We start from the raw sequence: 13,095 nt of genomic DNA on the forward strand, positions 1-13,095 counted from the left end.
GACAGAGGTGATTCCAAATTTAATAGGCAGGCGCCTATCTCATTTTTAAAAACAACTTTTCTTCACCTTTGAGTTTTTTCATAAAAAGAATTTTAAAGACTTCATTGGGCAATTATTGGCTTGGCTTAACGAGTTAAGGACACGGGGAACCATTCACACGTGACTGTATTTAATCTTTGAGCCCTCTTTTCAAAATCGCATCCCCTCTTTTCATAGATGATTGAAAGGCTGTTTGACGATATTCAATCCCTTTATAACGAGGGTCTATTTACTTTGAATAGTCTCGCACTGCCCTTTATATAGATCACCAAACAATGCTCCATCATTTGGGTCTCATTTAGGGCTGTTCGGCTCGGGCGACGCTCAATAGACAGGTGATATATCGATACGTATCATTAGCCATTTTACTTACTTTTTTAAAAATCAAAATCTCAAACAACACCGCTTGTGGCTCTCCTTGAGCAGTCTATTGTAGTTAGTAAGAACACAAGAGCTCTTCGTGTGTTATCGCATAATATCTATGTTTAATAGACACTATATAATTCTATACAATGACATGCAGTCAATTTAAAACATATTAGTTTGATTCCACTCTGCGATTGGGACACTAGCAGAAATCGCACATGAATAAGCATGTGTATAACAATGCCTCATTTGGGTGGTAGGGCCTATTATATTTTGTTATGTAGATAATGACGAAGTCAAAAGAGCCGCTTATATACATACCCCCCATATGAATATCGTACCCTTTATCAGGAATACAATGAAATGAAATGAAACGAAGTTTTACGTCTTACTTTTAGGTTTGGCAATAATTTGGAATTTCATATTCATATTTTGATATTTCAAACGGAATTTTGTTGTCTTCAAATAAAAGCAAAAATCAGAGAGGACATGTTCCTTTCTGTTTTATTTTCCATTTAGTTATAGAATATATTCAGACATGTGGACTCTCCAAAAGTTATCAATCAAAATTCCATTAAAAAGTCAGAGATCCGAAGATAGGATTTAGCTCTTTTATGGGTCTACTTATTCATAATACAAACTATCAAAGATAAAAATATAATAAACAAATTCAAATTGGTTGTAATCAAGCCATATTTAAACATTCACCCATAAATCATTTCGACCAGTTTCTCCAACGACGGAGCGACGACATGCTGAGCTCTCCAGTATTGAAAATCAACAATGGTCTATTCTGTAACAGACTATTGTTACCTCCGTGGTTGAAGAGTACTTCCTGTGGTGAAAACTGCATTAACTTTTACAAATCAATCCATTAGTTCTTCTGCAGTTATCCCCTGGCTTTTCATCTAATATTTTGATTCTTCTTTGCTTTATCTAATAAATAAGCTGGGAGACCCACAGAGAGAGTCATTAGCGCACAATATCTAAAGAATGGGGCGCTATTTGATGAAATTAAAAATATATTTCAGCGACCATTAACACGTCTTTTATGTCCCAATTATGTTCATTTAATGAAAGAGATACCTTATGATCAAGTAACAGTGGGTATATTGTTTTAAGCTGAAAATTTGTGAAAATATCTGAATGATATTTGGTAATATCTGAATAATATATCTGAATAATATTTGGTAATATCTGAATAATATTTGGTAATATCTGAATAGTACTTGGTAATATCTGAATAATATTTGGTAATATCTGAATAATATTTGGTAATATCTGAATAATATTTGGTAATATCTGAATAATATTTGGTAATATCTGAATAATATTTGGTAATGTCTGAATAGTATTTGGTAATATCTGAATAATATTTGGTAATATCTGAATAATATTTAGTAATATCTGAATAATATTTGGTAATATCTGAATAATATTTGGTGACGACTGAATAATATTTGGTGATGTCTAAATAATATTTGGTAATACCATTTATTTCGTTTTTCTTTTGATACGTCAGGCTTATTAAATTAGAATTGATTTTGTTCGATACTCTGTAAAATTAAAAAAAAATGTAATGGAGTTACATTGTTTTGTTTACAATATTCCCCTATTCTACCTGAAAATTTTACCTGGAATCGTGTCGAAACCTTGTATGCAGTAAATTGAAATATATTTAAAAATACACCCGCATATTATGTTCTTTACTGTCAAATTCAAACGTCAAACTACAAAAAATTGAAACATCCAATTTATTACTTTTTGACTTGACATCTTCAATTTTCTCTTGTAGAAAAAATTGAAAAATTTCAGAAAAAAAAATCTGAATTGAAACAATCACGAGATTTAAGACCAGTCTTTTAAATTAAAGGGACAGATTCGCCATTTTCGGAGGTTGATTTGGTCTTGAATATATGTTATTAGTCTTCAGTAGTACTAAAAATGTGAGAAAATCGCCTAATTACCTAAATACCCAAAACTAGTAATTCAACTTTTGATTTAAATATGTCTTTTCCATATGTGCACAGTCTCAAAAAAAGGCGAGTCGCCCTTTTAACTTTTAAACGCAGATAATTCTAGACACACATGGATTTGAAGTCTCAAATTTCGACAGTGAGCTGTGAACAATATTAGCTCAGCTAAAAATAAAAATCCCGTTCTGAGACTAAGGAACGGATGGTCAAAGGGATTGCGAATCTGCCCCTTTAATGCAACTCTAGTAGCATTAACTTATACTGTTTATTTGGCGGATTCCCACCAAAATTCTTCAATTAAAGTAAAGATGTTTCTAAGAAAAAGATCAAACGCCGCCGCCGAGGTCTTAATATATAAGGTATATGACGTCTTACTGCATTATTGCTATATAGCAAATATAAAACAAACTGACCTGTAATTAGTTTCCCGCCTTACTGACTAATTAGATGCTTAATTACAAGGTGTGAAGTTCTAATTAATAGGGACTTAAATCCACGTAAACACTGGCCAAGCAATTAGTAAGGCATTAATTGTAATTGAATATCTTCGATTGTAATTAATTCGTAATGATGAGAAATTTGGAGTTGTTTTGTTGTTATTTGTCAACTACTGATGGTTTTATTAAAGGATGTTCACTAGACGTCTTTATTTCATTTTACCCATTCAACTGTCTGTGTGGGTATCTTATAATTCTAAGTCCCCTCCTCTCCCCATGCACCTTCTTCAACACACAGTTTTACTGGTTTTTACCCATTGGTACTGGAGTGAGTATCTTACCAACTCCCCCATCCCACATGCGCACAACCACACATGAATCCCGATCAGAATAAAATAAAGTATGCTAAAGCTATTGTAAGGAGGCTGTCTAAATTTTTTTTTTATGTATATCAGGAACACCAATAGCATCAATTTGCACCATTCCAATTTTCAATCAGATGTCTGTGGTTCCTTCAATTCCACTAAAAACTAAGTGCTTGATGACGTCACTAATCACGAAAGCCTTTTGTGATACAAGCATATTTTGCGGTTAGTGACGTCATCAAACACTTATATTTTGTAGAATTGCAGGAACCACATACTTTTGACTGGAAATTGGAATAGAGCAAATTGAGGCTATCAGAATTTCCGCTTTAAGAAAAACGCTTAACAATCCCTTGAAATAAATTGATGTTTTGCGTCATATTTCCATTTTTATTCCAAGAGCTGAAAATGTTTTAAAGTAGCATGATCGGTAAAGTCATTGAGAAAATGCTAAATGACATAATGAAACACTATAGTTCCGTAATTAACTCACACTGCAAACTATAAATCTAAAAAGCTTCGACTTCTTGCAAGACTTGTAAATTTATTTCAATTTCATTGCAATCCGTCTCGGCATCGTTAAACCTTTCGGAGCCAGAGCGACAACAGTCTTTCCAATTGATATTTCACAGAGTTGACAGAATGCATCAATATCAACAAGTTGACGTAGAAGGATTAAGTCCGGATTACCGACGCAATGGACACGGACGGACGTGACAGCTACAATACGATGGCCTTCTAGACGATACCTTATTATTCTCAAATAAGCTTTCTTTCGTTTCGACATCGTGGATTACCAAATATTTCCTGAGTTGTACAAAAGAATAATAGAAAAAAAAAACAGCGAGATGGATTGATAAAATTTACAAATGGAATTCGTTTGGATCATCGTCTGCTATTGGCGATTGATGTGTGGGTTCGTGTTCAGAGAATAATTCGGATTTTTAGGTCAAAGGTTACGAGTGACGGATATCAATTCAAATCAGTCCAAAAACTAATATAAAATTTAGCAGATAATCTAAAACTTTAGAATATAATAGTATAATTTTTAAAAGTAACACCCGGCCGACGAATAAATCGTAAATTCGGCGTGATAAAAGGTTATACCGTTATAAAATGATATACTTGTACCTATATCTTAATTATTACCACAAATCGGTTGTCGTAAACATACCATTAGTAGGTCTGATTCGCGGACGATTGTCATTAATAAGTATGTCAATGTCGTAAAGGTATAATTAATTAACCATATAGAGGCCTATCTCTTTGTAATTAAGTTAACAGTTGCTTAGTACTTCGATGACATAGTCCTAATTAATCTAACGAAATACGAAATCAATTCTTTCTTTTGTGTAAAGAACGCACGGTGGTAAAGAATAAGGTTAACTAATTATGAGTTTTAAATTTCAACAGTCTAAATTTTGTGTCAAATTTCGCTTGTGAAATGTTTAAGGGTACATAGTTTAGAGGATTTATTTTCATACAGGTAAGACATTTACACGATGAAAATCACTTAAACATTGGTTATGCCACTGATAAGACTTTCCAATCGGAATGCCGTTCTAAAAATTTCCGAAAGTCAAATCAAAGCAGAAAACAGATAAATGTAAAGCGTGAACGGCTTCGCCAAGGTGACGTTATTTGTCAATATTTTTTCACTTGGTGTGTTAACGCACACTTTTACCGAGTGAGTTGACAGACCCAGTGGAAAAGTAAATGTAAGTGGTCACAATCGGAAGGTCACTTTGCCTAGTGAGCTGAAAAAGCCAGATGCAAAGTGATACCAGGCGTTCGCTAACATATAAAACAATGTAACTGACTAAACTCTTCACCAAAGCCCCTTTTCGCCAAATGAGCTTCCAAATACAGTTGAAAAGTGATACCAGGCGTTCGCTAATATTCAAACAGTGTAACCGACCAAACTCTTCACCAAAACCCCTTTCGCCTAATGAGCTTCCAAATACAGTTGCAAAGTGATACCAGGCGTTCGCTAATATTCAAACAATGTAACCGACTAAACTCTTCACCAAAGCCCTTTTTCGCCAAATGAGCTTCCAAATACAGTTGAAAAGTGATATCAGGCGTTCGCTAATATTCAAACAGTGTAACCGACCAAACTCTTCACCAAAGCCCTTTTTCGCCAAATGAGCTTCCAAATACAGTTGAAAAGTGATACCAGGCGTTCGCTAATATTCAAACAGTGTAACCGACCAAACTCTTCACCAAAGCCCTTTTTCGCCAAATGAGCTTCCAAATACAGTTGAAAAGTGATACCAGGCGTTCGCTAATATTCAAACAGTGTAACCGACCAAACTCTTCACCAAAGCCCTTTTCCGCCAAATGAGCTTCCAAATACAGTTGAAAAGTGATACCAAGCGTTCGCTAATATTCAAACAGTGTAACCGACCAAACTCGTCACGACTATAACTTTCGCCTAATGAGATGACAAATGAATAAAGGTGTTCAGGAAGGGTGAACAAATTTGAATTCAAATCAACAAAATCTATTTTAATTCACTGAATAACGATCTTCCACAAGTCAACACTGACAGGTAAAATTAGAAAATAAATTTGATTTTTATTCAGGATATGAGATAAGGGATAGACTGGTGTGATTCAGCTAGAGCGACAAGGATCAGTTTATCTATAATTAGAATCTTGTTCAGAGTCGAAAATCAAAATGGGTCTTTTCTATTAACCTATTTAGACACGATCATAGTCTGATTTCATGATTTAATGTGAACTCACAGCTAATTGGTGTTCTGGTACTGGGAAAAATCCGAAGGTATTATCCTGACCTATGCCGGGATTGAACCCAGGACCTTCAGATTAGTGAACAAGCGTCTAACTCACTCAGCCACCGCGGCTCCCAAAGGTCCGCATTATATGAAGACTTGCAACGTCATGTGACAAAATATATGCTTAAGCAAAAGAGAACTAATTTTTGCGCTTTAATTTGTGTCCAGCTGGCGAGATGTAGCCATTTTCAATCACAGGGACAAGAGAAAAATTAATCCGAAACATGCCTTAATGCACACTTTTGTGTTCTTAACTGTCCCCCAATAAAGATAATCTACAGCGCGTTCCCGTGAAAAAATGAACAAAACATCAAAAAGGCCTGGTTGACTATCTTATCAGGGTGATCTCACTAGGTATTACCGAGTGGAACTATCATTCGTACTCATCTGTTTTTCTCGTTTGATGAACACCGCCCGGTCAATTATTCTACTAAAAGGTCAATTCTAATGGTGATTTTATCAAGATTTTACATAGTATAATGACAAGCGATTAGCTCTGATGGTGCAGAAAATAGCCATTCTAGACCATTGTTCGGTCAGTTTAGAGTAACCGGTCTCTGTGACTGATATACCTGCTTCAGCTCCAGAAAAGATCCATTTCTGTTACTGATCATATCTGTAAAATTTGCTTTATGATATAAGGCCCTTCGCGATTAGTGACATCATCAACCACCTAGGTTTAGTAGAGTTGCAGGAACCACAGAAGTCTGATTTAATATTGGAATGGTGCCAATTAATGTTATCAATGTCCCAGATACACATAAATATTTTAGGTAATATCATTACAATCCCCTTAACTTTCGTCACAAATGCTAATATTATTTACCTACTCCCACGTCATAATTTCTTTCTGAAAGCGGTACAGATCTATCATCTAACAAAGGAAATATTTAGATGACTTTGTATATTCAAATGATATCACGGGGTTATATATACAGATAAGGTATGCTTACTCTTCTAAACACTTGATACCACTTTTCATTATGAAACACTTACTCACTAATGATTGATATACTTCTTGTGTGAAAAGTTCTTTAGCTGCTACCAATGCTTTGCCAGCATGTGATTTGGATTTCGAGTTTCGTTTTACGGTTCGGATCGTTAGTATTTGGTTTATTTATTTATAATAACAGTTATTATAACCATCGAGGGTTTTTTGCTTTAGCTTTGTAACTTTCATATCGATTCTTTGGAAAGTGCAGTAATTTTGCAATTGCATGACACACACAAAAAAATTCTTCATCCCTGCAGTTTACTCGACAACGTTACCTGTTGCAAGAGCATTTAAAAAAATGCCCGTCTTCAATTTTATGGCTGTCACGTCTGCGATTAGCGTCAACATGCATAATTAATAAGATATTTTACACGAGCTGATGCATAATATTTAGCATGCCGTGCAGAGGAAAATTTCTGCACGCGTTCGAAACATTAACGTGTATAAAGTGTTGCGTTGACAACACGATTTTTTGAGCAGTACACCAGTGTTTTCTTGTACACCATATCTTATTTCCATTTGTCAAAGATTCTTATCTTATAATCCATGTTGTATATAGCTCAGAAGTTGACGATGTAAAAAAAAAAATGCAACGAATGTTCCAAATCGCATATCATTTGTAATAATCATACTTCTAATATTACTTCTTTTGTTTAAAGGGATAGTTTCGCCATCCTTTTGACTAATTATTGTATATTTGCATTTAGAGATGTAGAAAAGTATTTACATCTCTGTAATTGCAATAGACCATCTTCGTATGTACCCGCCCTGCATCAGTACTGTTATTAGAACAGTTCTAGTTGTATATTAGTTTCAGAAACGAGACTTTTTTTTTAGCTGAGCTAACAGTAATAGTGTTCATCGTCGAAATTTTAGCCTTCGAATGCACGTGTATCCAGAATTATCTACGTTTGAAAGTTAAAATGACGACTCGTCTTTTCTCGAAACTCACATATATAGCATTTCAAAGAGAAATTCTTAATTTGCGGTGTTAATGAAGGAATTATGCAATTTTCGAACATTTCTAGTACTTTTGAAGACTATTTACATATTATATTCCCAACCCAAATCAACCACCCAAAATGGCGAATCTTTCTTTCTTTAAAATGAAATTGCTGGACTGTCGTCCTTTAAGTGTCAGCATGTTTCAAATTGATGTGACAACGCTATACGACTTACCCGATATTGTCTATAAAGCTATAATGTCACTGTCTAATCGACTAGACAAAATTAATCGAGGCTGTTCGCACCTTAATTATATTCCAAATTGTTTTTCAGACATTAATTCAAAGTAATTAAGTGTTTTTCTTTTTTCTGGGAAATTTCCAATTATGATTTTAAACAATTCTTTTATATTTGTGACATTTGTGATGGTTATTTTTTTATTAACACATCCACAGATTTTCAATTAAAACGTTGTTCATTTTTTTTTTCCAAAATAATATTTTCAATTATTCTTTCTTCGAATTTTAACTCAAATGCTGAAATTATTTTCAAAATTAAATTTTCATTTTTTTTTTAAGAATTTTCAATTACACATTTTATTAATTCTATGACCGCTGTTCAGTGAGTTCATTATAAAAGAAATAATGAACTTTATCAACTGCGAAAACAAGTCATGATGAATTGCAAAATCTAATCAAAGAAGGACATCATGTGATCCGGAAGATTGGGTAAGTCCGGTCTAAAACACAATCCCGTTAATTTTGTCATTTAGAATAACTAGTATCCTGTGACCTTGGCCTATGCTTTACACATCAAAAACAAAAGCGAGGCAGATGAAAGTTAAGTTATCGATTTGCTTTCGTAAATGAAATGAATAGAGTTTCATGTCCTACTTATGGGCTAAATGAAGATGGGTAATGCCATGCAGTATGCAATGAGGGCAATTTTGTCAGGACAGTGGCAATAGCCTACTCTTTTTCGATTTCCAACTGTCAAGGGATCTTTAAGGTGTACAGCCTGTAGCACACGGTGCCTCGGTTTATTGTCTAATCCGAATGATCAAGCGCTTTTTCCATGTCAGCCTCTCTTACCTGCATCACTGACAGGGGCAAACCGGGTTGAAAAAGGTAGGTATCATCTCGACCTATGCCGGAATAGAACCCTAGACCTTCAGGTTAGCGAACCAGCGTCTAACTAACTAGCTCAAAAATGAAGAAGTTTAATCATATTATCAACGTAATAAATAAATAAAATTGACCAAAGAAAATATCCTTGTCCTACACCATTTTCATAATAAAGAAATTCGAATTCGACTATTGTTTGAATTAATAAATTATTTATTCTAGAAAATGTGGTAATCCAGAAAAAAACATTTTTTTGCATTAAATCCAAATATTCTAGATATACAAATAAAAGTAAGACGTAAAACTCCATTCCATTTCAATTCATAATAAATAGTGACTCGTTGTCCTACTTGCATTAAATCTACCACGGAATTTCAAAACTAATCGTACAAATAGATTAGTTCATGTTTTAATGAAGTCATGAGTTATTAGCTCAATAACTGAATAATAAAGGACAAAGTGCGACACCATGATGAAACTCAATTTCAATCTTAAATTCTCAATAATTATTTATTAAGATTTCTTTATTTCATTTCACAAAAATGATGGATTTACATGTTATATTCCTTATTATACCAAAATGAAAATTTCATTTCGATTTTTAACATCAAAATAAGATCATTAAGTTTTGAAGGTGCAACACCTTGATGGTGGGCAAGCTTTGTTTATAACGAGTGATTAAAAGACGTATTATGGAAAGTTAAAAACGAACGAGCTGTTAACCAAATTTAGCTTTTGATGAAATATCCATATGGTGCAACCAAAGTGTGACTAAAACAAGGTGTTACACATTTATATTTAAAGGCGAGTTAGATTGATTTCTAACCGTTAGAGTCATATCTTTAACAAAATCTAAATTAAGCAACCTCGGGCTATGGCCGGTATTACATAGATACACCAAATAAACATTGGATTCTCTGAAAGTAATGCTGAGTGGAGAAACAAATAACAAATAAACATTAATAGCCATGACAAAGCCAAATACCACAGAAAACGCCTGGAGTCTTTTACATGGAATTAAGGAATAATTAATAAATTTCATACTAAAATAAATTTTGGAATCGTGACAATCATAGGGCAAAAACGCTTCAAAGCTGTACAGTTCATTCAAAAAACCAAAATCCATAGGTAGACAATGGGACAATAGTGGACCACCTCCGGGTCCCTGACCCAAAATTAAATGATATCTGGTGCTTCTATAAGCAGACAATTATTACAATAACGGACCACCCTCTGATTTGTGACCCAGAGTTAGGTGATGCTTAAGTTGTTTCTAATAGTCCTTGTATTTAAATCTCTTCAACAAGATCTCAAATCTCCAAAAGGCGTGAAAACTAATTAATGCCTAATTGACACCTGCAGAATTTTTAAAAATCAAATCAGCTACAAATTGCTTGGTTTATGCCATTTTTTTTTTATTTCGCTGGGAAAAGCGATGTAATCGTTCTCATCTTTCTAGCGGTCAATTTTTATATTTATTTTTCCTTTTCAAGTTGGATTCCCGTCACATTTTCCGGTAACTGATTGCACTTTATAGAGATAGAATTCATGAGGATTTCTGCCACGGTTAACAAATCAAACAAACAAATACAATTTGCCGTAAGACCATTTCATATCGTGTCTTTTTCGGAAACTTTTTCTTCAGTTGTAAACTTATTAAGTGTTCGAAGAGGTAGGCCTCTAGGTAGGGTAACGTTAACTTTTAGCTTCAGCAGATGATAGAGCAAAAACTTAACATGCAGTCAATACTGTACTATGTATTTAGGAGGTTTATTTTGACATGACAACCCAACTTGAATGTGTTGATTGTGGAACTGTGATATCATGCGGAGCTGTGCAGTAAAATAATATCCAGAAGAGATTTCGAGCACAATTAAACGGTCTGGTTTAAAAGAACTATTAAAAAACAATTATAATGCAACTTGGTGGAATACAATGGAATAATCTACAAGAAAACAAGGGACATCCTCGCACCTGCATATTGCATCTTCACTTAATTAATGCAATTTTTAAAAGATATTTCCGCGTTCTGGGTTTAAAATTAACAGACAAAATTCGACGCTGACAAAGAGATATGCATAAGGAATGGTTTACATGTGTTACAGGAACACCCAATGGCTCTGTGCGGATGAGTTTAGGTCAACGACAAGACTAATTTTTTTCTAGATTACCCCCCCCCCCCCCCAACCCCCCGCCCCCCTGAAAAAAAATTGTTTTTACTGCTACTAAACACCATGCAGCATTGCCCGTCCGGATACATATCTTGCCCCTCGGAACAATCAAGTCTGGCTACGGGGCTGACATGAGCAACAGGTTTCAGAAGTGAATTTCAGTGCACTCCGGTCAACTAAATCAAATAATTGATCATATTCTCTCTCACAAATGATATCAGTTGCTAGTTGTCTTTAAAAAAAACCAGGTGCCCTTAGATTTTACCAGTGGCAAGTTCACCCAGACCTTCCCTTTAGGCATATAAACAAAGTCAAATATTCACAGTCACAAGATGCACGTGCATTCTGTCACATGACTGTTTAACATTATACAAAACAATCGGAAATCGAGTTACAATTGATAAAAATATATTATCTCTATCTGACCTCAATTAACCCTCAGTCACGTGACCGAAAACAAATCACGTGTGCTGAACGTTACCGAGCATCTTTTTGCTTTAAATTATCGAGATGCAATGCACCGCGAGAATTCGGGTCAGACACAAAACACCAATGGCGTGAAAGAACAAGAACCTAGACATATTTGATACTGATATGATGACCTTAGTCACGTGACAGATTCTCACGTCACGTGTTGAAAGTACTGCCATACATAATTAAGTAAAATTAAGAAACTAAGGTCAGTTTCTTATTTTTATTTTTTTTATTTTTAACAACTCTTTGATATTTTTTCAAACTACTTATACGTTATCGAGTCCAGGCCCAAATTTCTAAAAACACAAACAACATTTTTGGGTCATTATGTCTGGATGTATTCAGACAAATCAAGTTTGTTTTAAAATGTTATGGGTCGGAAAATGTTAAAATTATATTTCAGTAAGAACAAACAAATCTAAAAGTTAAAAACTATAATGACCGAATGGCGGATTTCCCTAAAAATCGATATTTTGAAATAGGTTTAATTCAAAATGAATTTATGCTTAGTAGAACGAAACTGAAAATAATGGACTGTGAATTAATAGAAATATAGTCAATAGTATATTATTAACCATTGTCGCGACACCTGGCGACAGAATCTTTGACGTCTGATACATGTGAATCATATCGAACCAATAACTGCCGCCAGAACTGTTGCCTGAATTTGCTCCAATTTATTCCACTTTTATGCATTGAATATCGAATATACTAAAACTTATCTAAAATCTTGTTGCCAGCTCGGCTATTCTAAATATTAATTTATTCATTTAACGCGTTTCCATCAGTGAATGCTTTTAAAAAAACAAAATGGCGTCATCTTGAAACGAAACCGTCTGTTGTCAAACTGAATGGCATTATATTTATATATATTTATCAATCGCATATTCTAAAAGATAGTTTAAAGCCAAACCTGTTAATATTCGCGCGTTGGTTGTAACGGAGATTCAAGTAGTGCCTTAAACGATTGTTAATAACTGGGTTTGGATTTAGTAAAGTAGTGTTGTGGATTGTAGCTGTTTTTAGCCAGTTATATTCAGTGAGGAAATTCAAAAATGTTGCAATATGGATCCTGAAATTAAAGGGGACGGTGTTTATCACGTGACGTATACGTCCAGTGAAATGCCGACGTTCACAACATCACAATATTCCGGAGATATTCAAGGATATTTTACGCCGGAACTTGACTGGCAAAATGGCGCTATTGATACCTCTCGATCGATGTATTCGATTGCACCCCGACCGGAAATAGCCCCCCAGCTCCAATACTACTCCACTTACCAACCTACCACACATCCGGAACTTTATCCATCTCAAGTTTTGTGGACAGGTGCAACTGCAAATGGAACCACAATCGCACACGGAACATCTAACAGACGGGAGTCCAGAAGCGGCTCTGGTGCTAAC

The 13,095-nt window shown here is 34.6% G+C and overlaps 1 protein-coding gene across 1 annotated transcript; it reads right to left on the reverse strand.

The window, feature by feature from the left end:
- Positions 1-1,522: 1,522 nt before the first annotated feature.
- Positions 1,523-1,900, reverse strand: LOTGIDRAFT_139515 (hypothetical protein; the record flags this gene model as incomplete). Its single annotated transcript, XM_009049484.1, has 1 exon — positions 1,523-1,900. A coding segment is annotated over one exon (378 nt), but the record flags the coding sequence as incomplete, so codon positions are not given.
- Positions 1,901-13,095: the final 11,195 nt, after the last annotated feature.

Source organism: Lottia gigantea (genome assembly GCF_000327385.1).
Source record: "Lottia gigantea unplaced genomic scaffold LOTGIsca_137, whole genome shotgun sequence".
Taxonomy (NCBI): Eukaryota; Metazoa; Mollusca; class Gastropoda; family Lottiidae; genus Lottia; species Lottia gigantea.